Source organism: Zootermopsis nevadensis, unplaced genomic scaffold, assembly GCF_977971745.1.
Source record: "Zootermopsis nevadensis isolate Lab colony 2312 unplaced genomic scaffold, Znev_1.0 Znev_ptg000004l, whole genome shotgun sequence".
Classification (NCBI taxonomy): Eukaryota; Metazoa; Arthropoda; class Insecta; order Blattodea; family Termopsidae; genus Zootermopsis; species Zootermopsis nevadensis.
The window spans coordinates 9,154,648-9,181,173 of NW_028259136.1; the positions used below are offsets into that span (position 1 = coordinate 9,154,648).

The 26,526-nt window shown below is 49.5% G+C and overlaps 1 protein-coding gene across 3 annotated transcripts; it reads right to left on the reverse strand.

Annotated features, from left to right (window-relative positions):
• Window positions 1-1,058: 1,058 nt before the first annotated feature.
• dcma (syntaxin-like domain-containing protein decima) lies at window positions 1,059-25,170 on the reverse strand. Of its 3 annotated transcripts, none has more exons than XM_022075039.2 (5): window positions 24,923-25,170; window positions 10,011-10,177; window positions 5,818-5,954; window positions 4,140-4,316; window positions 1,059-3,851 (listed from the first exon to the last, which is right to left on the reverse strand). In XM_022075039.2, exons 1-5 carry the CDS (start codon window positions 25,019-25,021, stop codon window positions 3,727-3,729), a joined length of 705 nt encoding a protein of 234 aa, XP_021930731.1. In that variant the 5' UTR covers window positions 25,022-25,170; the 3' UTR covers window positions 1,059-3,726. The 3 variants fall into 3 exon arrangements, with proteins under 3 accessions (XP_021930731.1, XP_021930732.1, XP_087199294.1); XM_022075040.2 differs by lacking the exon at window positions 24,923-25,170 and adding an exon at window positions 19,801-19,988; XM_087343168.1 differs by lacking the exon at window positions 24,923-25,170 and adding an exon at window positions 17,811-17,924.
• Between the last annotated feature and the right edge of the window lie 1,356 nt (window positions 25,171-26,526).

Sequence of the window (26,526 nt, forward strand, 5' to 3'; positions counted from 1 at the left end):
GTGTAGGAGTACGAAAGGTGAGTCATATCGGTTGGGAAGCGAAATCGAAGTCTGCGGGTCGCCAAGAAATGATTCCGGGTTTGTCGTGGGAGAGTTGCTTCCGGAACCAAGAGGCAGACGTGGGGGTAATTTTGAAATAATTCTTAAGGAATTTGGTTTTGAGGGTGGATGCAGATTGAACCGGCTCAGGAATTAGTTCATTGGGAGGCTGTGATGTTAGCGACATGAATCCTCCGGTTGTGTTGCCACATGGCAGCGAGTGTTGGGTGACAGAACTCGAAAATGTTGAGTCGCGCACTAAGCTGAGGACGAAGACGCCGCAGTGGAGGCGTAGCACTCGAAGGTGAACACAGGATTGGACAGTGAACTAGACCTGACGTGCGCCGCTGTTTTGTGACGTCTTCTTTCTCAGGTTGGTGGTAGACAGAAGTTGATCTTCTCATCCTCGTATTAGAGCTGTTAAGGAAATTTGGTGCCATGGGAAGACCATGCAGTTGGGATGGTCTGTGTCTGTGGTGGGGGGCGTGCGGCAAAGTCATTAGAATTTCTGTTTCTTTAGTGAACAGAAACTCTAAGAATGTTACATGATTATTTATTTTCTGAACAGAAAAATGTGAACGTTTTTGCAACTTAAGTTCCAAAATCCGGACTTTTGTGAATGTCTGTATTTTATGTTTTGTGTTGTGAAATTTCCCCCCACCCCCCCCCCCCCACTGCACTTCGCTCTTCGACGGTGCATTTTAAATTCTGCTGTTCGTGTTTCCGTGTCCATCTGTAGAACCACGACAGTTCCCAAGCGAAAGGACCAATTTGAACGAACGTTGGTTTGATTTTATCTCAACTTTAATTGAATACGTAAACATTACATTTATTTTTGTGAGGGGGGGGGGGGGTCCCATGAAATTTTGTGTGTGTATATAATATAGTACTCCATCTTGAAGGCGTAAGAGAGGGGAGGTTCGCTCTAGGCGATCTCACTGCCGGTGGAACGTGCTTGGAGTTTGTTCTGCGGCGTCTAAGGAACTGGACAGGCGCGAAGGAGCGAAACAAAGAGAGACTTTCGCAGTACAATAAATACTTTATTTGGAAAAATGTAATAACACACGAATGTCACAATGCCTCTATATGGCGCCAACGCACAGAGTCTGGGGTCTGCATTCGTAGATCGCTGAAGCCTAGTTCACGTACTCTGGAATTCTTTCCGTGCGCCGGCCGATTGGCTCTAGTTAAAAACGCTGGCCGCGTCCGAATGTCCTGCTTGAGTGCTAGACAAGACACGACACTTGGAATATAAAATACCCGTTCTCAAGTTTATTGGAATACAAGACGCAGCTGTCACCAGGAGACGGAGAGGGGGACCAAGCCGCAGCCTAGACATGTAGAAGGAAGGGCTCATCGCCTCTGCCGCCGAAGAGTGGCTTATTAAGACGAGAGACAGAGAGTCAGTAATATTGTGTTGCGCGCTCTAGAAAAGCTTGAAATTTTCCCCTGATTAAGTGGCACGAGAGAACCACGTGTCTTTGAGGGACCTCGCGTACAAAATATAGCGGAGAGGTTAGACGGGGGGGGACGCCTCCAGTACCAGAAGAAAAACATGGACCCAGCATGAAAGGAGGACAGACCGGAGAACGGAAGGACTGTTTTGTGACTGGGCCCAGCGCTTCGAGCCATTCTCCGTTAGTGGAAATGCACGAAAGACCCCGCCTTGCGGCGTCTCCTTGCGACGGCCGCCAGTCAGCACACTCGGACGCAGCCCTATCACATACACAGTTTGGTGTTTGGTTTATTGTGAGGGCTCGCATACTGCTGCACGGAACAACGCCTTCTCCCTGCCAACACCGAGTATATTCGTTGATCCCGCTAGGCCTACTGTAGGCAGTGAAACGTCGTTATCGTTTGATTTTAGTGCCATTTTCAAACAAGGTAAAGGTACAATTATATTACAGCTAAAATCCAGAAACTTTGAATGACTATTGGGGTTTAAGATGTGAGAGGCGGAGGGGTCGTGCCCAGACGGAGAAATGAACTTCCGGGTTGCCCGCCGATTTCCGTTGTCCCGTCTTTGGTCGTTGAAAAATTCGTCGCTTCAGTAACGCGCGCGTTCTTTGTGCGATAATCAATGTTGGCCGTATTTAACGCGATTCAAAAATTTAAAACGTCGTTTCTTTTCTCTTTTTTTGGCGTATGTTAAACAAAATTTGGGGATGACAATCTTCCGGGTGTAGCACCCGGCAGTCTAGTAGAAGTTAACCGACGTTTCAGAGGTACATGCAGCCTCCATCCTCATCATGGACGCAGTAAACTTCTACCAGACCACACGGCGCAACAACCCATCGTCGGACTCACCTCATTTCTTCATAAAAACCACGTGGGCGCGAGAAATTTGGGGCAAAGAGTGGCCCCGGGTCCCGGACGCGCGGTGCAGCAGTATTTGAGGGACGCCGTCACATCGCTCCACAAAACAAGATGGCGGACGATGTGCTGGTGTGTGTGTGTGTGCGAACACGGTGCGCTATGTCTAACAAACAACTAATGACATCGTCTTATTGCTTTGTGTTCAAGAATTTGTCTACTACCAAAGTTTCAGCCTTACGTCGCTCGCTCGTACGCAAGGAACGCAGTTGCTAAGAGCAGCAATGTTTTGCGTTTGGTGTTTAACGAGGTGCCACGTCTAAAATCCGAACCGGGGAACGAACCTGCGTCTCGGCACTTGAACTTTGCCCTTACGCCTCAAAAATCCATACGCACTGCCGTCACTCGGTTTGTATTTATTTTGATTCCGAAGGAAAGGAGGAAAAGCCACGTGCCTCGCGCAGCGCAGAGTTTGCGAATGGGAAATCGTAACTTCATAATCCGATCTGACGTCATGCGGTTTTCCGGATGTTAAACCAACGAAACATCGAAATTTCTCCACACCTGCTTGTGCATTTGTCAAAGATTTTTCTGGCCAATGATGGCTGTCCTCTGGGTTTTGGGGCACGGCGCTAGAACCCGGAAGACGGCGTGCGTTTATGCACTTAATTTGATATCGAAACTCTACGGACGCCAGTTTGGTGGATTCTACACTTCAAGTGTCACTGCGCTGGCCGGGTTCGAAACCACTTCTCTTTGATGGACGCTGTAATTTTCTGCAAAATGCGTTATCTGACCGAACAGGTTTTGATTAATTCTGCCGAATGGATGGAGATCACTTTTCTAGTTCTGATACACGGGCCATCTTAAGGAACCGATGGATTTCGATGCGGAATGCGTCGGTCACTGAGGACACGCCGTGCGGAAGAATCATTGGATCGAAGTCTGTCTTCAAGTGGCCGAACGTTAAACTGGCGGCTCTGAAATTAACTTTCAATAGCAGGAGAGAGACGCGTCCTTCTGTAAAGACACACGTCGCCGACCCACAGGTTGATAACTGCTCGCGTCTCGCCTCAGGCTTATGAAAACTCTCGCCACAAAAGTTTGGCGACACGACGCTCGCGGTGTGTGAGAATCTCTTTTATAACGAGGCTCCACCCTGCAGAGTAAGAAACGAGTCCAGAGCGAGCTGTGTTCTTGGTCGGTCACCGTTTGTTACTCACTAATCCACCGTTTTCACAGGCACGCCTACTCGTTATAAGGAATTTCCCACTCTAACGGCGCGTTATCGGGTACGGGGGCGAAGTACTGCGGTCAGGAAGTCGAGTCTTAAGCGGCGTCTTGTCCGATGCTGGCCCGCGACTCCGCCCCACATCACACGTAGTTGGGGCGACAGATGCAACAGAAACTGCCCATGTTCTTGTAGAACGAGGCACTCCGATTCTTCATGGTCCACTGCTGGCCTCCGGCGTCATCTCCGATGAGGGCCTGGTTCCGCTCTGCAATCAGCACCGTGCGAGGATTAGCGTCTGGTAACGATTACGTGTGCAGAACGGATTCTCGCTTGCGACATCTCCGGATATGAAATGGAGTTGTTGAGCGATCGAAAGACAAAATTTGCTCCAAGCCCTGAACACGAGTCGTCATTGTCGGTGTCCAGAGCTTGTCACGATTTGGCGCTAAGCGGAAGTTACGTCATAAGACGAGCTGAAAATTGGCTCAGAGAGGAGACAAGCGATTAAAAGCTAGAACAAGAGGCAAGAGAGAAAAGACGCGGGTGTACAGACCAGTGCTGTTCTCCTGCCGCGGCATGAACTCCTGCATGTCCTGAACCATCTTGCGGATGTCCTGCGAGTCCTTGGTGATGGAACACAGCTCCTCCTGCTTGAAGTCCGGAGTGATCTGCTTACACAGGAGGATCTGGCTGATCACGTTGCCCAGATTGGACGGGCCCGGACGGTTGTCTGCGGACCGCGACATAAGTAATTCAGTGTACATTTATAAACGATGGATTAATTAGTCATTTTATAAAACCACGGGGTCAGATTATGAAGGACTTCCACAGTACGGAGAATTTTGAAGGGAATAATGCCCACCATTAGCCCTTTGCAGCCGAAGCTCGTCTAAATACTATTTAATAATTCAGTCCGTACCGCGAAGAAAACACTTATCTTCACCATTACAAAAGATCGATTGGTTAACGCCGTTTAAGGACATAATCGCTGTTTACAGCGAGAAAGTCTTTTTGAGACAAAATGAAGAGTGGCTAATTAACGAAGGAGGTGGGACACTCAGTTACTATTGTTCTTTAATGGGTAATTCGTTTCGGGTGTAATTATAAAGCAACTCTTTGTTTTATTAAAATGCCAACCAATTTTCACAGAATTGAAATCTAAGAAATTCTTCTGCCGTGTACCAGGAACAGTCAGACAAGATCGGTCGTGTAAAGACGTCTCGTCTCTGGGATGCTGCGTCGTGCGGTCTGGTAGAATTTCACCGACGTTTCAGAGGTACTGACTTCCTCCGCCGTCAGGGTAATCTGAATGGAGGCGGGAAGCATCTCTGAAACGTCGTGCGGCGTCCATCTTGTTCGTAATGTTCAGAATCAACGTTCTACGACCATTTTCAATGTCGCCTGTTCGGTCCAAACACGTGCTTAAGGCACGCGCGCTGCCATCCGGGCGACCGCTTAGATCAATAATTGCCGTCGGTTTATTCGACGAGGCGCGACGCGTGGTTTTACCACCCCTGAGGGACATTCCATTGATGCATTCTGTCGTGAAGTTTGTTTCGCGCGGGCGCCATGTTCATATTCCGCTGCCTATCCTCCATAACCTCTCTTACGTTAACACCAAAGACATGAGAACCAGTCGGTTCGCCAACTCTTAAGTCACATGGACGGCAATGATAATTTTCCTTCGACGTATCGATGTTGGTCTTCCGGGTTATGACGCCGTGTTTCGGAGGAACATTGTGCTTCCATCTTCAGGGCTAAAGATGGAATTATGTCTGCGCTACGTTACAAGCCAGGACACCAACATCGACAGTCAGCTAGCTATCGATTCTTTCATTCGTCGACCGTCGGCCCGCGTGGAACTAATTTGTTTACGCTGTTATGCATTATTGTTATTAACTTTTAAACTAATTTCATTTTCGTTGCCCGTGTGCTTGTAGTTGCTAACTCAATTTGCTGCAGTCTTTGCGCGCGTGCAGTCGAATGGAAAGGACGGGAGACGAGAGAGTGACCTTGACTGTCCAGCTCCACTGCGCACGGTCGGGAACTCTCACACCATCGTTTTGCTTCGATAAAATTCTCTGCACTAACGAAAGAGGCGAATATTTGAATATTTTCTCTTTCATTATGCACTGTGGGGGGGGGGGGGGGGGGGAATGCGTGCCGCCTTCTTCAGGATTCGACTTACGCCTGCTGCGACCTCTGTTGGGAGGACGGAGCCAGCTGCTTACCGTAGTATCCGGACATGTCCATCGGGATGACCTGCACCAGCCGGTGGCACTTGGCGAGCTCCCTCAGGAACAGCTGGGCGATGAAGAACAGGAGAACGAAGTGGGGATTGTCCGCGGGGATTCCGTCAGCCACGGCACTACAACAGCGAGCAATGTTACCACACGCTTTCCGTAGCTCCGACTAGTGGACGGGAGAGGATGAGGAAGGAGGAAGGCACAGTCCCGGCGTGCACCGCGAGACACCTCAGACCGGGGGGCAGAGATTTGAACTGGGGCTCACCGAAAAGAAATGTGTCTGCACACAGCGTAGTTGAGTAGCCGTCGAGCATCTCCTTCATGCAGACAGAGGGAATTGCCCGTCTTAATTGTCTTCTGACAGGAATGTCGCGCGACAGCGACTCAGCTTTCTTCTTACAACGCTCGTCTCATTGTGAACCGGGCTTTGGGCGGGGATGTCGTGATTTGAGAGAACGTTTTTTAACAGCGTCGCCAAACAAAGGTCGAGTGACCCACTGTGAGATGTTGTGAACAGCCGGTCGAAGTCTCTGGCGTGCGACCTAATGACGTCTGTGTTTTGTTTCCTTCTTAAGAATCTCTTTTGTTCAAACTGTGCGTGCAAGATCGTCCATCCTCACACAGGAACAAACTTCGACAATTTCCGTAAACCATGGGCGCGTAGTGACCGAGTTTCGAGCCAGAAACTACTGAACGATGTTCAGGCGTGGAATAAGAACCACGGGCCTTGCCTGTTTTCTCGTGGACGCCTCGTAGAACCAGAAAGTGGCTTTTTAGCAGGTGGTAAGGTGATAGTGAATTGGGAAGGATATGGAAGGAAACGCCCTCTGTCAACGTGTAGTCGATACGTAGCCGCGTTATGACTCGGTGTGTCTGTCGGGCACGCGAGCCGATTTGGCGCACGCCACTGTTAAACGTCAGGCAATCAGACCGCCTTTGAATACCTAAGTAACCGACTGCCTTAGCTTTGCGATGCCCATTAATATAAACGCGGATAAATGGCTGGCGTCGTTCACACTGAACTGAGTTGCGGAATTTTGAACGCCAGTTACGACTTTTGCGTCCGTACCGGATTCGATTAGGCTTATCGATTGAGGGGTCGTGGCCTGTGTGTAAAGGTTAAGTTAGGATGGGTTAGGTTAGTTGCTAGGTTACATAATTCTTCCTAAATATTCGTCACGTTCCGAAACTTGTGGTCACCTCTCGTCATGCCGTTATAGTAGGTCACGACTTGTCATGCGTTATCACGCTGGTCGACAGTAACTCGCGCTTAAGTGAAGTTGATTTATTTAGTTTACGTTACTAGGCGTGGCCTCCTATGGTACATATAGTTACCACTGGCATTAAAAGTTCATCTGTGATAGAGGTGACGGCGTGACATCGTCACGCAACAGCCTGTTTGTAATATCGATCTGTTTCAGTTGATGCAGCGTAAACACGCTTCCACGGAATAAGGAACAGCACGGCAGGGGAGGAAGCGGTCGTGGCCTACCTCAACGTTCAGGTCAGCGCAGCATTCATACTTTATTCTCCTGATTTCCAATAACTGGGGTGTAATATAATTGCATTTATCTCGTGAGATGATCTTGGAACTCAATTCATACACGGGCCAGTCGGCTCGCCTTCGTGTTCAGTGTTCGTTCCCGTACTGACTGCTCTGTACTCCACTGTGCCCGCGATATGGACATTTGTCACAGACGGAGGTCGATCCAAGGCCTCGTCAGCGCGTGCGGCCTCCAGGTTCCTGGGGATACGACGCGTTAAATGACCACTCGTTGTGTGGGCTCTTACAAACGTTCAGGGGGTCAGCGACGCAATTCAAAGCTGACCAGCTGTGCAACTGTCAGCTTCGTGACAAAGACGTAGCACCGCGGAGTTGGTCTTTATCGAACCCTTCGTGAACCACATGAGTGACCCAGACCGGAAAATGAAGAACGCCTGGTTATGATGGCAGCACTGCGATATGTATCGCTCCGCGTCACATCGATCTCTCGCAGTAATCTCCGATACTCGATACGTCTTGAGGTAATAGCATTACGTGACAATGGAGTCCCGCGACAATACAGACTCCGACAAAATTAAAAGTTGCCTTCAGGTCAGGAGGTTGATATCAAAACGAATCATAGGCAACATAAATAGCAGGCCTGCTGGTAGTCGCTCATCTGGCCAGGGTCCATCACCGCCCACCTCCAGACTGACTGTATCCTGAGCTAGTTTAATCCAATCTGCACGATCCCACTTTGCATTACTTCTTCATTGCCACGTTCTTGAGGTTTCCCGCAAAGTGTTCGTGTTACTCCCGTTTATGATCGGGACTTCCACTGCAGTTGGCAACACTGTACCGTACTATCTGACCTTGCAGTCCCTTTGCCCGCTCAAAGGAACTACTTTGCATTCAAACCTTTGTCTACTCGTTACAAATTAACGTCACTTCCGGTCCCTTGTCCGCGGGCTGGACCTGTTCGACGTGTCCAAAGGAGTCGTTATGCCCGCCCGCTAAGCACTGCGTTCCCACCACAGCAAAGCGTCGGCGGTCAGTGGGGGCGGGGGGGGGGGGGGCGGAGCGTAACCGCCTCGACGCTAGAGGATGAGATTTTTTTACCAGCTGGCCGACTATAAGTTTTTAAGAACTCCCCCGCGTCTCGCGGTCATAGATCCTGTCACGTGACTGTGACAGCTGATTAGGGCAGTGCACGTGCACAGAGACACACGTGTTCGCCCCGAGCACTGCGCCGTACTTCGAAGCCACAAGCGACAGCCAAGTCGACCGACCAGCTCAGCGGTTTTGAAGCTTTGTAGGCGCCTCAAACAGAGCTCCGTGCGTCTCCCGCGGCCCGCGTGTCTCGAATCTCGTCCGCATTCCAGGCTACAGATCTTCAGCACCTGATGAAGCGTTATGAGCGAAGCATTTTCCGGGAATTAAAGGTTTTTCATTGGATTCATTTGGATCAAGATATTGTCAACTCTGTGATGCACCGGAAACGTCGGGAGAATTTCTTTCCCTCCGGAATAACCATCAGCTTGAGGCTAAATCAGCGGTCGTGGCAGATTGCTGAATCGGTCGTCTTGAATAGTTCCAACGATCGCGAGGTTTAAGAGAGAGAGAGAGAGAGAGACAAATGGTCGCAATGAACGTCCCCGTGGTTACGCTCGCTGGCACTGAGCGATGCGCATCTCGTTTGTCAGTTGTCAGCGCGCGGCGACGAGCAACACTGGCACATGGGGAGGCGGTCATTATACGACACTGCATCAACTACACTGCTCACGGGTATCAGGAATGAAGCGGTCGGTGTTTGTTGTCAGGTAGACCCTCTCTCCCGGCAGACACCGAGATTCGAAGCTGTTACCGCCACTGGGGTTCACTTTATGGTAATGTAAGGGAACGGTCGGTCGTCCCAAAGGGCACGACGCCCTTCAACTGGAAGAACTCATCTGTCGGCGAGGCCAGTACGTGATGTGTGTCAATAGTCAGGTCGCCCAATCGTGTGTACGGGCCTAATTTTGCATTAGTGCACCGTTAAATGTGACGCACGAGATTCGCCCCCGTCCCTGCTTTCGTAATTTGTAACGTATGACAAGTGTTTCGTACGTTCGTTAATGGACTCGCTCCGGCAGATCATTTGTTACAGCCATCAGACGTAAAACCGAACATACACGTCACGAGGTCGCCGTGTTTCTACGGTACAGTATACAAAAATAGTCCCGGAAAATAAGTCGCGTGTTTTCCAACCTCGGAACATTCCTGGACCCTACATAAACGCTGCTAGTTGTCAGTCACATTGCGGTCGCCATCTTGGTCGGGGCGTCTCATGGAAGATTATTGACGACGTAATGAGGGCGTCTCTTTATGCGAGGAGCGTGCAAGAAGCCGCTCTTATTAAATTAGTGGTTTTCTGGAAATCAGCGAGGTCCGTGTAGATGCAGAGCTTTACAAGTTCCCGAGATATTTTTCTGCGATGAATTCTAAGCGGGAGCAAATTTAACGAACGCCAATGAAAATGACGCGTGACAACACGTGTATGAAGCTTCACAAGCGAAGGACCCAGAGCGGATCTACCGCGCACTCTTTCGTCCAAATCCTTCGCTTGAGGAAATTGCCTGCGGAGCCGTGCTCGAGGATCAAATCTCTGCCCTGAGGCCGACTCTCCTGACTGATCCCTGCAATTCAGTGGACTGACCTGCGGACCTGAGGCAGCAGCAGCTGGCTCGTGTGCCGACATGCGTCCACCAGGGTGCGCCTCAGTTTGCGAATCTTCTCCCGGAGCTCGGGGCAGTCTCGGGTTTGACCCACATGAATCAGCAGGTCCCGGAACATCGCCACCTGGCTGTTAATCTCCACGATCAGCTGCAACAGAACTTTAATTGTTACCTGTTGTCTCGTATGACCTTGAAACCTGGTCAGTCCAAGGGATTATACAAATTTCGTATTTCGATTTTCGTAAAAGCAAAATAACAAATGGAGGAAGACGACGAGAGAATGGTTTCTATGAGTATCTGAGTTACGCTGTGGTGTTCCTGGATGCAGGGGTCTTACTCTAGCAGTTGGCAGCAGTGGAACTTGCGACCTGACTCTATACGTCACAACAACAAAAATGCAAGGGAACTCTCACGTTAACTTCGGTCTCTGGCGGTGACGTTGAGGCAGACATCGCTTGGAGAAACATTTGACTCGTCTGCACTGAGCGAAGCAGTTTCGTTCATTGTATGCCCGCTCAGAGAGCAACGGAACGCAGGCCCGAAGGAATTCTTTTTGCTCCGAAAGCGACAATTCTGCTTTAGTAACTTCCCATTTGACATCAAATGCAGGACGAGAAGGTGAGGCGGCTGGACCCGACTCTGTCCACAAGCCCTCGTTTGTGTTTGCTTCGAATCAACGCGCGGTGTTTTATTTACGGCTTAGCTAGTGTTTAAGTGCCATTATCAAAAGCGACGAGCCAAATTTGACCAGCCCGTAAAATCGACGGATCTCATTTATTTTTATGTGATCATTAAGACGGACCTCAGAGACTGACGGCGGGATTTTTTATGAGGACGGCAATCAAACTCTGCGACCCGTCGACACAGGGGATGAGCCGTGGTGCCAGGTCACAGGTGAGACCACCCCCGCCGCGACGAGAAAAACGTTCCGTGGGAACTCCACCCCAGGGGCAATGCAACTGGAGCTTGAAGCTGCCCACCCACCTCCGATTAGTAACAGTTGCCGGATTTTGTTCCTGGGTAACGCTGCTCGTTGCACAAGCAGACGGCGTTCTTCTGTACCGGCGTCTCAAACGTTGGCGTGACTGTGCACCCGTAATCACACAGAAGCTCTGAAACGTCGGTCTGTTTCTACGAGAGCCTTAAAACGTCAACAACGACCTCGTGTTCCTCCCAGTCCCTTGCACGAGGACGGTCCTACAGTCCCAGTGCAGGGTGCGCTGTGCGGGGAGTGACTTCTTTCAGAGGCGAGAATGCGTTCTGGATCAGCATTCCACCCCATGGCAGGGGTAACTGTTAATTAGTTCAAGGCTTTATGACGTTGCTGACCGAACTTACCGGCTCGTAGCTTCGGGTTTGGAGCAGTTCCTTTCCGAAACGTCGCGTGCGTCGAGACGGCATCCCGATTTTGTCTGTCGACAAGTTTCGGTGAGACTTCGCGAGAATCCGTTGCGTGTGGGAAGCGATTGTTTATGTTCACGAGTTCGGGCTGACCCGGGAACACGGCGAGAGAGAGACAGAGAGACTTGGAAGTCGCTGGCTGCCGCCGAGTCTCAGGTGTATTTCGCTTCATTACGTCGCACCTGCCGTTGCAAGTGCGAAGTACCTACTCCAGGCGATTACAAACTGAAATACGAGCAAACTTTGCCTGCGCAATTTGTGTACACGCGGTGGTTCTCACCCTGGCGTCTTGTGACTCGTGAGCCGCCTTTGTATAGTGCAGGACGTGGTTTTTCAGAAATCAGCAACTATAATACTCCGGTAGCAGTGAACCCTTTGAAGCGTGAAGCTTTAGAACATCCAGCTCTTACAACGCGTCTCCACGACGATCAGCTGTTTATATAGTTTAAGGAGATATTCGCTGTTTGTTAAATGTGATGGTAGCACTAGGCCTTTATGGGAACGCGATAACCTTCCACGTTTAACCTGGCTATTCACTGGGACTCTTTAGACATCTGCGCCGGTATCCCCACAGAGAAGCGAACCCCGTACTGCTTGACTGCCAGCCGATTCTCGTTGAAAACTGCAGCTCAACACGAACATAGCCCCTGGTGCAGAAGCGGCTTGAATTGTCAAAACGAGCAATTGATTCTAATCATTGAGGCATGCGCACTAATGTTTCCCTGCAGATGACACGTGTCAGCGGCAGTCTCACGTACGCCTCCAGAGGGCGGTGCTGTCAGCTTTCCGGAGGACACCAGATGCTCCGCTCCCACAACGCGGAAACAGCTTTATCCTGTCTCGGTGGCTGAATTTTGATTTGATATAGAATGTGCCGTATAACCCCCCCCCCCCCCCCCCCCGGCTTCCCAAAAATATATAGCATAGAAATTAAGTCAGAAGATTGTCCAGACCCGTTCAAACAGCCCCCCCTGGTTTCAAGGTCACTGCTCACGATACCAGAGACAGTTGACTCGAATAGCCCACAGTATCGAAGGCAGGACCTCCGCAGCAGGAAAAGGGACGAGACGAGAGAGACAGTTCACGGTCTTCACGTAGAGCGAGTTGTCGGTGTGACGACGGCACAGAATACGAGGAGAGACGAGAAACAGAGCTAGCCCGGCCGCCGCGGGGCGCCTGCATGTCTCTGTATAGACTGCACGTAGCACAGCAGAGGCAGAGAAGATGCCGCACGAGCAAGGCGTGCGCTTCTGTTTCTGCCCTGACTTGTGAGAAACTTACTTAAGAAGGACGTGACTCAGACGATAAGGTTGTTATGAATCACTTGTTTTACGTGATTCTTCCCACAGTAGTGCTTAACTTGTAACTTCCATCGTTCAAAGTAATGGATTTTGACTGTGCCGAGTTGCTGGCACAACCGCAATGCATTCCGGAGGTCCCTGGTTCAAGTCTCAACCCGGAAACCTAGCGTAATCCTGACTGAGGGCTTTAGTTGTATTTTCCAGCCCCTAGAAGCAACTTACAGTTTAAATCAGGCCACGACCGCTTCCTTCAACATACTTTAAGATGTATTATTCACTGGTTAACATATCTCCCGACGCCAGATAGTCTGAGCCAATGTCATCGTTGGTCCCTGAGTCATGTGGGAGGCGAACCTCACGTCACAAATCTCCTGTCCTTGTAAAACAATACTGCGAAGGCGTGGCTTGTACCGGAACACACACAAAATTTCCACGTGCGTTCTTTGAAAATTTTGGTTTCTGAATTTGTCCAAGCTCGTCTTATCGAACGTCCCTGCGTTTCATGTCCTAACCCACCCCGACCGAAGGTTACAACCGCGGTCGCCTTTGTTCCTGAGTTGACTCATTCGGACAGACGGACGCGGCGTCTGCCCTGTTTGCGTTCCTTTCATGCCTTCGTGAAAAGCGTATTGAGGCTGCATTCAGACGTACGACATGCGCCTGAACGTAAGCTGCACTGCACAGCTTTGAAGAGCTGAAACACCGCCTTTACGTGTTTCCATGGCAACACGCGACTTTTCTTACTTCAGAAGTCATTTTAGCAGATGTTCCGATCACCTGATCCTGCCAAATAACAGATGTTCTTACGGAATCGACGTTCATAAACGAGATTTCTCCTCTGCCTCTGCCTCACTGGCACACGACGCCCTAAAGAATGTCGCAGAGAAATTTTCCTCGCACTTTTACACCGACTCCGTGGAGTAGAGGCCTACTCGACAAGCTAACAGTCGCTCAGCTCACAAAGAAATTCCCTGCCCGATTGACCGCCGCCGATCCGTGTCCTGAGCCACTTGAATCCAATCCCGCGGCTGGCATTCGATGTGCCAATTTAATATTCTGACGCGATGCACCACCAGCAGCGGGGGTTTAACTCGCATCGCGCCCCGCAGAGTCCGGCGATAATTCGCTCCGCGTAATTATTTATAAAGTACCTAATTATTTGTTCATCCCGCCTTTAAACGCGTTTGTGTGTTTACGGTTTGCAACGACGTGGAGCCGAGTTGACACAAATCGATACATCGAAACTACCAAGCGTAAAGTTCAAGGTTCATTTGCCGAGGTTTGTTAATCCGTTATTTTACATCGTTGTATCAGTTGATGAGGTTATGAAAGGGTCTAATCGGACACTGGAGACACTGGACTTTATCTCGGACGAATGCATTTATTTTTCACTTTAATACCGATTCCAGTTTCCGCCCCGGCCAATTTCCAGCGAAGAGCTCTCTCGCCCCTTCCTGCCTCCACTTGCATTGCTGTTGAACTGGGATATCAAGACGTTGTCGCCCGGTGTCACTGCAAGGCTGACCTACAAACTAATGTTGTGTGTTCGGTCTGGCAACGCTGCTGCAAACTAGATAAGGAGCCTGAAGCGAGTTTCTCGTCAAAGAGAATAAGAAAGTGTCCCTCAAAACCAAAATTTCCCACCCACGGGTCCTCAACGAGATTAATCCTGTATCAAATGCAGAGTTCACACGGCGTGATATGAGATTAATGTTCAAGCATAAAGGAGTGGAGTGTTTGTGACCGGAACAGTATTATTCCAAGCAGCTAGAATTCTGTATCAAAGTTCTCTATGTATTTCTTGTATCTCTCGTCACTATCCTATTCAATATCGGCTGCAGGGGGAGAGCACATACAGTCCGCATTTTCGCGCATGGCCGTTGTCAGGTGAATGCGCGGTTACGGAGGAGTGGAGCTGAACGGGAGACTGTGAGTGGGTGAGTTTTCTTTTTTGGGGTATTAAGTGAATGGCTTTCCACCTCTCCAATTGTGTTTCCGTAAACGACGCCTGTACAGGCAACAACGGCACAAATATGCTGCATACCACATCTTATCAACTGATGTAGATATTTAGATGGCGTTCGTTAGTCAAACATGAAAACCTCAATAATCGCGAGATCCTTTCAGACTTACGGAAACCACCGAGAAGATGTCTGGCTAGCGTTTCACTTCGTCGTAAATTTAAAATATCATGTATTATACTGGCTGTTCTGATTGAAGTTTGTCGTAGTTTTCCTCAGTCCCTGTAGGCAAGTCTTCGGATAGTTAAAGTACCTTAGAGTACGCCACAACCGCTTCCTTCCACGTCCTTGCTCGGACTCGTCATCGGAAAAGGCTCACCCAAGATAATATGGGAAACTGGGTTGAGCCCTCCAGTAATGCGGCCCACGGGGGTAGAGTAAGAGCATACTTTTGTGGACGCGATGATGAACATTTGTGATGCATAAAGACGGGGCCCTTTTAACAGCGGTCGACTTGAATAATTTGGAAGCTGTGGGTTGCCTTGGGACCCTGATAAACACAGCAAGACAGACAATTCACACACATCGGTCGAGGAATTCAGAAGGACACAGGAAGATACCAACGACATCTACAAATCTGGACGCCCCCCCCCCCCGGCTCCTCCTCGTCACAGTCAGTCATAACACTGTTATCAACGGGACTGCGTCACTGTGGCTACGTGCGTGTGTTCTGACAAACTGAGATTGCTTATCGAGGGGACAGGCCCCGCGGCGACCTGGAACACGCAACGTAAGCTACTGCGCGTCGGACGGGGCTGGAGGCCTCCGACTGTTCTGGCCTCGGGAAGGCACTTCGTCGTAATGCGTTCAAGAGGTCAGCGCGAATCGCGTACGAATGTGGGGGAGGACTTAGGCGCCAGGCTTCATCTCGCAAATCCCCGGGCAACACGCTGAAACAAAAACTGGTCCAAACTCCTTCGCGAGCGAAGTAACACTTTCAATTCCATCAGCTTCGTGGCCTCGAGCGATGAACGAAGATTCTCAGTCAGAACGAGATCGAACAAGGAACCTCGCGATCACGTCTGGGGTCACGGGTTCAGCTCCCGACGCCAGTTTCCTGTCTTCCTGTTTCGGCGGACGCGGCCCTGGGACCTGCAAGGGGTCACTTGGTCTTAAAGGGCGGCCGGGGGTAGAAATAATTGCCCGTTGAATTTCACGGAGTTGCTTCGACTGCCTTGAGAATGAGAGGAACCGACGAACTTTGCAGGAGCCCCGAAGCTGTTACCTGTCAAAAGTCCCAGATGGCTCAAGGACCCGTCTGAAGTCTTGAGACGCTGTCGTGCGTTGTAGGAAATATTCTGTGAGAGAAATGAGACATTCTTTAGGTTTCTGTGCAAACAGGGCTGTTTCAAGTGCGCCAAAGAAGCCCTCGAGTCTACTCAACCTAACCCGTAATTGTACGAGACGACAAGCGGCCGGGACCTCTCAGCTGCACCTCAAGAATACGAAAGAAACTTCGTATTCAGTTCCGTTGTGGCTCATTAGCGATATCGCAGCTGAAGTGCGCAGGCCACTCTTCTTCTTCTTCTTCTTCTCTTTCTTATAGATTTCTGTATTTCAGCTTAATTACGCCGGAGGTTAAATATGCAGACGTTTCGGTACCTGGCACGTATAGGCGGAGGTGGGGCCGTGCAGGTCTTCTGTGGGCTGTCCACAGTTTGTGACATTGTTTTCCGGACGGGCTGCGAGCGAAATCCTCAAAGACCAACTTTTGGCAGGCGACCGCGCACGCACGCCGTCTGACTCCGGTTTAATGAGTTCCCCTTCGCAATTTGCCTCTCCGTTTGCCGGAAAACTAACTAACACGTCGATTAACACTGCATAATGAAGGGTGCGTAGTTAAACAATACTCGCACTTGGAGGACCGCGTATTCTAGGTGAAATGTCGCCAAAGAAGAACCACACAAACTTCTCACTGACCCCTCGAAGTGAAATAACCTAACCCCTTCTTGAGAAGCTGACAGTCACTCATCTAGCCAAGAAATCTCTGTCTTGTTTGGCACCCGAAGTTAAATTTAAAGTTTTCACAGGATGTTGCTTACTGAAAGTTGCATTGAATCAGATGAATCAGGCCCAAACTCTGAAACCCTGGTTTGTGAAGACCTATTTTAATATTATTCTCGAATCTACACTGTCCTCCCCGTCTTATAAAATTGCCTTCATAATTAACGATCCTAAATTTGTTGAAAACACGCGAAACAACAGCGAACATAGCTTGATCGTCGAATTACCACGAGTTTAAGCGCTGATTTCCGAAATAAGACGAAGAAAACTGACGAGTGACTTGTATTTTCAGCAAAGAAATGCTTAAATTCTCTATTTTGACAGCTCTGTGAACATTCGGTTCCTGGCGCCGCGTAGTGAGCGCATTATTAATTAAACAGTTGTCAAAAACGTAATAGCGGCGCGAACATACGTCACTTTTACACTACGAGCATTGGCTATTCTCACCTAGCAACAGGAAAACAAACGAAAAAATGAATAAAGTGTAGAAACGGACTGCGTTTCATGTAAATTGATGTAGAGAAACAACTGACTACGCGACCCGCCATTTCAAGCTTCGAGGCAGCGACTCGGCAAATTAATTAACACTGATCGCAGCGACCGATAAGACGCGGGCCGGCGCGGAGCGTCCTTATTCCTAGTTTGAGGGACGATCGTAAATTTGCAAGTGTCTCAACGAAATATTTGTACTGATCGCCCGGGGATTTTGGGAAATTGAATCCTGTGTGCCTACAGTGGGCTGTGGTGGGGATACAACCAACACACACAGAATTTTGGTGGGGAAACCTCTTGGAAAACGGTTAATGGGAAGACAGCGAAGGAAATGGAATGAGAGCGTTCAAATGGGTTTTGGATTGGATGTACCGGTCCAGCGGCGAGCTTTGCTATTAGCAGCGTCTACTGGTCCGTTAGTTAGTAGATATGGCCTTAGTCCTGACCGCGCACACCTCCCATAAAGAATTAATTTCATGGACTGCGTATGAAGTTCTGAGAAGAGCAGTTACCTTAATGCCTCCGCGTGTGCACAGAATAAATTAAAAATTCTATGACTCACTGATCCGTCTTTCTGGAAACTTTCCGCTTGCAAAGTCTGGCAGTTCAGTGGTCACTGGACTCGGAGCTTAGTAGACCGGATGTCCTGGACGTTTCCGACTTCCGGTCCAACCCGATACACGTCCAACAGTGCCACACACTGGCCTCTTACATGCGTTTTCCGAGCGCGATTAACTTCGCAATCACAGAACCGGCGTTAATTAAAGCAAAATAATTTCAATAAGCACACACTCGCTGCACATGGGCTGATCGTGAGTGAGGTATCGACGAGCGAGCGAAGGAGACTCGGCCGAAATCCTGTCCCAGAGCCGCGTTGTCCGCTGCGCCTCCCACGCGGACTGACCTGGGCGCTTACCCGAACGGCTAACCGCCTGAGCTTTGATGGCACGGCCGCCGCCAAGTACTTCTTACTCCTGCGTCATGTTCAGGAGGTCTCAGGTTCGAACCTCGGTCTGAAGACCGACTGCCCTCATTGAGCCTTTCGTGGGTTTCCTCACTCCCTACAGAAAAATTCCGGGACAGAACGCCCGCCTTCCGTCTTACACATCTCTTCCGCAAGACCTCCATAGCCGTCTGTCACCAAACAGAGCGCCAGGACTCTGAACTGAGCGGCGGCGAAACTGTTCCCGCCTCAAAGAACCACGGACACCCAGTGACGTGGCCTAGATCCCGATTTCTATGACGACTAAGCAGCGAGAGGGGAGCAGGCTTTAAGCAGTAGCTAGCGGCTTCGTTCTCGAATAACTTGGGGAATGACGTGGGCCATGCAGTTCGAAATTTAATCCTGACTTCCGCTATTGTGGAACGTAAACACTGGAATACGTTGCACAAACTGCAATGTCTGTTCTTCTGTGCGGATGACAGTCGAGAACGAGGCCCTGAGGACGATGTCTGGGTACAAAGAAAAGGCAGGAAGATTGGGGGGGAGGGGGGGTGCAGGAAAGTTCATAATGAGGAGCTTCGTCTCCAGAAGTCGGAACTCAGCGACGTGAACAATTGCGAGTTGTTAACGGACCCGATCACCGAACCAAAGTTTCGAGACATTTCGGACTCGCGATCAACAGGACAAGGGAACTTCACGGTCGGAGTTGTCTCCTCTCTCAAGGGATCATCGAACACACAACTCTCATGGTTCTCCGAAATAACCTACTTTTCCCTGCCACCAACCAGATTATTCGCCTTTGAAAGGAACGCCGTCGACACCATCTGAACCCGCGGCTTCGTGCACTGCCGTCAGGACGACGGTGTCCATTGACAGCGGTGCCCAAGAGACAACTGAATTAATCGATCAACGCTGACAAATGCCAGTCTCTTCAGATTCTGTCGCTTCTCCAAGACATTCATAGATCCGGCTCGGACCGCAAAGAAAACACTTCGCGTCTCCGTTATGTTAATATATTCGGGTCATACAATCTGTCTCCTGATAAAGAGACACATCCTAAATACGGAGTGTAAACAAAATACCACAGTACAAGCTTGTGGTACGTATAGTTACCACTGTCCTTCCCAGGATTTAAATGACAAGCTTGTTTTTACCATGCAGAGGAAATTTTAAATTTGAATGGAAAAAAATCCCACCCCCAACACCCATTAAAAAATTGTCAGTGGAACTACGGTTCCGGAGAATTTGACGTAAATACGTCTATACGGAAAGGAAGTTTATATATTGGCTTTATTCTAAATATTTCCTTTATACATGCTTTACAATTGAGATAAGTTTGATTAAGATTTTGCTTATTTAAATTGAATTAGTTACGCTTAAGATGGGTCTGTGGTAGCTGAATGTAATGTAATAAAATGTACTGTAATGAAATGTTTCGTAGGTAACCAGGTTACACTTTTTCGTTCCCCTTTTTCGTAACACATTTTCGCCGAATGGCCCTTCCTCATAGACGTATTTACATAATTTCTGTTCCTTGGCAATTGGCAACACTGAACTAACAAATCGCATGACAAACTAGAAAACAAATATAAACAAAAGAGCAACGAACCGCGTGCGTCTTGTCCTCGTGGTGGTGGTGGTGGCCATGCCCACGGTGGTGGCTGCTGGCGGCCATGTCAGGGCATAATAATCTCCCGTTCGTTGTGCTTCGCGATTAGGTCGTGGGGCGGCTCTGTTGTCGCTATGTACGCGCGCTCTGGTGACTGAACGGCGACTGACGGGTCGCGCGACAGCCGTCAACCGACCTCACTACCGGCGCATGCGTACAGCCATCGATTGTCTGTATGGCCGTCGAGTAGAGATGTCGTCTTTAACCTTCAATTTACTTCGCATTCACAATCAAATTGTACGACATTTGTCGAATGCCGCACGCGCTCCTGTGCAGTGTGAATTTATTACAGCTGAGGGAAATGGCAGCTTTCGGTCTCGATGCCAGTTGAAACTTGGGCGCGTTAAGCTCGGCCACGCGCCGTTTGTGAAACTGCAGATGGGAATGGAGTGACTTAAAGTCACGGACGCTTTGACCTCGTGCTAAATCGCGCTGTGGCTGCCCAGAACAGCGCGGACTCTGGCACACACTTCGGCAAAGAACGCCCATGCCAAGCACGTTGCGGCCGAGACTTAGTCCGTCAACTTGATTTGCTGCTGATAGAGGCTCTCCAATTATAAGTTAATTGGGGCTTTGAAGCACTGGCCAGCGGGAACGATTTGAGGTGCAGAGTTCCTCCAAATACTATTTAAGAATTCAGTCCGTACCGCGAAGAAAACACAACACTTCACCATTACAAAGATCAACTGGTTAACCTTGTTTAAGGAAATAACACGACTAAAACGCTAATTAACCTTTGGAGCCGAAGCTCTTTCAAATGAAACTTAAGAATTCAGTCCGTACCGCGAAGTAAACACTACGCTTCACCATTACTACGATCAACTGGTTAACGCCGTTTAAGGAAATAATTGCTTTTTACATCGAGAATCATACGAGACACGGGGTTTCTGAATGTTGCGGCATATGGTACGTATGCTTACCACTGGTTTTAAGGGGTTAAACGACAAAGCTTCTTGCGATACTTTTGCTCTCAGGCAGATTTTTGAAGCCCGCGCCCCACTGGTTCGTGTTGTTGCTTGCCACCGAATTCAATTCCCCTTTCCGTGTCTACTGCGTGCAACATTAAAGCAAATACTTCTGAATGTTAGCTTGTTGCCTGCCTCTCACGAGATAATCCGGTCGTTCATCTTCGCATTCACGGTCTTCTGCGAGTACAGCGGCAATGCGCAATTTGGTCTTCCGATCCGCTCCCAGGTGGTTCACCTGGTCTCTTCCAGTCAGGGTTCCTCGTTCGCACCCCAAAATGACAGAAGAACACGCGTGTCTTTGGCGCCTTGGCGTTCAGAAACGACAACACGCCTTCCGGAACAAGCGAGTCTCGCGTGCATTTGCGGGGAGTGTCTGGATAAACACTGGTCGCCCGCCTGCCGTCTGCACGGTCCTCGCTTCCTTCCTAGTTCCCACCCACTCCGCCGTAATTGAGGCACACGCAAGCCACGTTCATGGACCACACTGAGCCATCTCAGGATTCCTCGAGGTTATTCTGGGCATTGAACTCTGCAGCCTGGACCAAGGCCTACGAATTTGTCTTCTATTAGTTGGTGAGATGTGAGAGTGAAGATCATCGCCCTGGTGATGGAGGTGACGACCCGAGAGGAGGAGATCCGCTTCTTCAAGTTCTTCAGAGCGAATTTTTCTAACGAGATTTTCCGTACAGCGAGGACTGGCTTCTTGCTGGATCTGGGTTTAAAACCGATGGACATTATTCATGACCGCGACGTAAAATTACGGAAGTCACACATGACAGCGAAGATGCTATCCTACTCTGAGCTAAATTAACAAAGTTTATGCAAGTTTGTCGGCGTTCGGTTGAATCTGCAACAACTGATATTAATGTTTAACTTTTCAAAGCCAAATGGTAACTATATGCACCACCTACTTTTATAATCGGCAGGTCTGAATTTGTATTTCCTTAAACGGCGTTAACCGGTTGATCTCTGCAACGGTGGAGGGTAGTGTTTTCTCCGCGGTACGGACTGAATTCTTAAATACTATTTAGACGAGCTACGTTCTTCATAGGTTTAATCTAATAGTTACGATAGCATAAAAGCATAAGTTGCATAGGATGTACGGCTGTAATAAGGACGGGTAATATCCCGCTTCGAAGAGTCCCTAAAAGTTGAGGCCGAGTAATTATTGTTTAATTTTCTAAATCAGCGGCGACGCCATTACATCATCGAAACACTGAAAACAGAAATGGCTGCCGCCGTCTCTGGAGCCGAGCGCTACTAGAGCCATCTACTTCCGTTTCCTTTAGGGGCACAGAATAAAAAGGGAAGAGACGGGGCACACTTTTTCTTTCTTTCTTTCTTTCTTTCTTTCTAAAAACACGAATCCGCTGGCTCTGATTACATTTCTTATATAGAGTTGCGTGCGGACTATTGCACTGCAGAAACTCTTTCTGCAGATTGAGTAACGCGCGACAGTGCGCATTCTACGAGCTGTCTTACGTACGAACAGACTAGACTAAAAGGGTGCTTATTCGACGACGTTTTGTCACCTACGTCGATTACGTTGTACTAAATGGCGATTGCGAATCAAGGACTAAGAAGCAGCTGTGATTTGTTTAAATATTAACTTCTGTTCGCGAAATGACGGTTCATCGCGTTCCTGAACACAGACCGGGACCAAATGAGGCGAGGGAGGGGACGCCCGTGCGTCGGCGGGCGACGCAAACGATAATTGAATAATTCTCATCAGAGTTAAGTTCTCTCTTGAAGGTCATTTGCGGAACAGACCAATGACACGGCAAACGACCACGTGACGTCAGAGTTTTACTCGAGGTGTTCAGGCACGCGCGTTATAAGGAAGAAACCGACAGACGGACGGATAGTTCAGTTTAATATTTATTAAAATAAACTCATTTCACGAATCTGATTTCTGTAATACGTTTCACGTTCGATTGAAAATGGCCTCGGTTAGGGCAATAGTAAGCCCGTTCGTTCGCTCTGTCGAAAACGTCGGTTTAAGAGATGCCACGTGAATTTTCATTCATATCCTCTGCAGTTGAAAGAGCGTCGTTAAAAGAGACCATAAACATTCCCCCCGACGGAAGCCACCAGCTGCTCTCATGCGACTGGCCTGGAGGAGGCGCTCCACATCTTCAGGGCTCGGCGTCCCTTCTTCTGCGCAATCACCAAACCGACGTTTCGTCCGCGTGACAACGGACCGTTCTTTTTGATTTTTTTTTTCAAATGTCCGTCATGTTGATGATGATGATGTGAAGTTGTTTCAACCGCTTTTCTGGGTGCGTCCGTCTCTGGCCCGGGTGTAGGCGCACACAACCGATTTCAGACTGTCAGAGGTGCTCGGCCATCGATCACGTCACGGCAAGAGAGCGTTCAGTATCGGCGCTGTCTCTGGTAGCAACGGCAATTCAGGGGCCCTGCTCCTCCTGGCGTCGTGCGTGTGAGTACCAGCGTTTCGGAGGAGCGTGCCGCCTCCATCTTCAGCTACAGCCTCAGATTCTCAGAATTCCACAATCGCCATCTTCACCTCCGTGAGAACCTGAGGGCGTTCTAGAGCAGGAGGGGATGCGAGGAGGAAATGAGGAATGCTTATAAAATTTTGGCCGAGAGACGTCACGCGGGAGATAGTAGAATGGTATTAAAATGTGTGTTGGATAGGGAGGGTGTAGGGTATTGGACCGGCTGAGCATAGGCAGAAGGACGGACATTCCGACTCTTTGAAAGCGGGGAATTTCCTGAGCTGGCGATCGATCAGATGTCAACTTTTCAGTAACCAGAACAGAGGGCGGCAGCGCTGCTCGCTCTTCAGAAACTCCCCGAGAGTTCTCGTTCTCCCAGCAGCTCGCCATCTGTAAATAAGTCTGCCGTGGCCGAGTGGTTGGCACTCCTGCGCGTTGTTCGGGAGGCCCGGAGACAGGCTGTCCCGAATTGCGGTAAATGGTTTTCTTCAGTCCCTCCGAGCAAATGCCGGGGCAGTGTCTGTGGGCTTGGACACAGCCGCACCTGCGTTTCCGTAGACACGGAGACCGGCGGGCGGCCTTCCATTGTTGTCGCCTGTGCTCTCCGCGTTCATTTGTCTCTGCGAGTTAATCGAGCAGCTTTATCTGCGAGACCGCAATCGATACTCTCAGTGTGACCAACCGTACTGCTCCGGGAAATTTGGTATTCAGGAATTGGAAAGTGTTTAACCACGAGAGCCGTGGGCTAATAACCGCGTGTATGAGGGGTTAAGGAGCTGGTCTTCAAGTTTAATGGGGACTGAAAACGAGCCAGGAGACGCCTCGAGAACTCGTTCAACCCATTCCACGCTATCCACGAGATATCTCGATACGGAGCACTGGATTAATTTATTGTTGGGTGTAATCAGCGTGGCTTTTGGATAACACAAAATAAACGTAATCATGGAAACATTCTGACCGAAGGTTCCTTTTAAAACCGAGTAGCAGAAATCGTAATACCAACTTTCTACGACTCTTGCGATGTTAATGTTTTCGTTCAGGACTATAATCGGGTTTTCTGGGAATTCTTTAAATGGCTAAGCGACTATCAGCCTCTCAATAACGACTGGCTGCGTAGAGGTCGCTTTTACGCGGCATTCGAAAAAAAATCTCTGCGTAAAAGTGGCGTCTCTTTTGTCCGCGAGCACGTATTTGTTTCCGAGTGAATTTATACTTTCGTTCCCACTTTACGCGAAGCTCAGATGCGACTTTATCGATTCTTCTCGATAATGGCTCGTTGTCATACAAATCATCACATGGCATAAGATACGGAGCTCCACGCTTTAAATACCCAGAGGAACACAAGGGAAAATAATTTTCGAGCTAGTCCAGAACCGCAAAGAATGCTCCGGAAGACACCAGTTCGACGCCGGGGCACATTAGTAGCGACATGTCACGCGTTCGAAGCGAGCAACCGCTGGCCCATCTAGGCTCCTGCCCAGAGGATACCGGGGCTAAGACGGCCGCAGCGTGAAGCTGGACAGAGTTTCGGAATTAGTGGAGCGTCACCTCCGTGGCCCCACTCCTTGCTCAAACGAGTTGCGTGGCTCTGGAAACGGTGAGGGATATTTAACGTGTTGAGTTGGCAGCACTTACCCGCACGGGGTCCTGACACGTGAAGAACAGGAGCCCGACGGAACTGCGACGTGCTAGAAGAGATCGGCAACCGATGGAACTGCTGCGCCGACCAGCCATGGCACGCTACATAATGGCGTCGGCCCCTCGTCAGTGTGAGACCCGCCCACCTTCGCTTGGCCTCGAACCGGGGACCGCGCGCCGCGAGCTGTTGCCTCTGCCGAGATGAAAGGCACACTGAGACGCCAGCGCAAATGTAACAATCGATCAGCGGCGGCGGCGGCGGCGGCGGCGGGAGAGATGCTGCGGGAGCGCACGGCTCGGCCCGAGGCGGCTGTCAAGTGCCACCGCGGACGACGGCCTGACCGCCTTATCTCAACGCGAATGCAGGTGACCCCGTTCGCCGTCGTAGACAGCTGAGCGTCGCAATCCGTCTTGCGAGACAGCCTCGTGAGACTACTGAATGTTCTCGTCGCTTTCCTTAGTCGACTCGGCAGCCGCCATCTTGCGGAATATAATATTCAGGATACAGCAAAGTCTCCCGCCTGTTTCGCCAGACTCAGCACCAAAAAGATTATTTATTAACGCTCGTTTTGCATTAGGATAAGATGGGCTGGACACGTAGCACACACATGACGATTTAGAGGAACTCGTGCGGCTGTTTGAAGTCCGAAGAGGCCTGTTCGTTTGATGCAGTACGGGCCCACGAATGTTAGCTTACGTTATGCGTGGTTCTGCTCTGATTTATGACAACCACCAACACTTTTCCCTTTTAAAACAGTGGTAACTGTATATACCACCTGCTTTAAAAATCACTTTCTATTCATTTTTGTATTTATGGGTATTCTTATGATTCTCAGAATAAACAGCGATTATCTCCTTAAACAGCGTTAACCAGATGATCTTCGTAACGGTGAAGTGCGGTGTTTTCTTCGCGGTACGGACTGGATTCTTAAATATTATTTAGATGCGTACGCAGTGTATTTATGTGTTTCGTATAATTCTCATTATAAACAGCGATTATTTCCTTAAACAGCGCTAACCAGTCGATCTTCGTAATGGTGAAGTGCGGTGTTTTCTTCGCGGTACGGACTGGATTCTTATAATAATATACAGTGACCGCTTTTGCGTCGTGCGTCAAAGTGTCGATAAGTGCGTGATGAACCGTGGGGGGGGGGGGGGGGGTCGTTCTGTACCATAGTTGGGTTGGCTGCACTGTACTGCATTTCCAAGTTAGCAGCGTCTTACCGACAATTGTCAACGCATTCTGAAGTTTTGTTTATACGGGATATGGAAGGAAGTGATCGTGGCCTAATTTAATACACTAGTCGACATTTACCTGGACTACGATAAATCTCAGTGAGCAGAGCCGGTCTCTGGGCCAAGAATCGGACCGGGGACGGATCGAATATGGAGCAGCGAAGCCAACCATTCGGCCTTGATGTTGTTTATCAAAGCATAACATGCGTGAAAGCTGTTACAGTTCTTTTGTTTTTGTGTGTTCAGCGCACTGCTCGCTCGATAAAACAGAACGTCGCCGAATGAAGTCTTGCGCCATCTTCCGTCAGTATCTTGAACTGCTCCGGCGACTTCGCAATCAAATGTCTCGGTCTTGGTTTCTGACC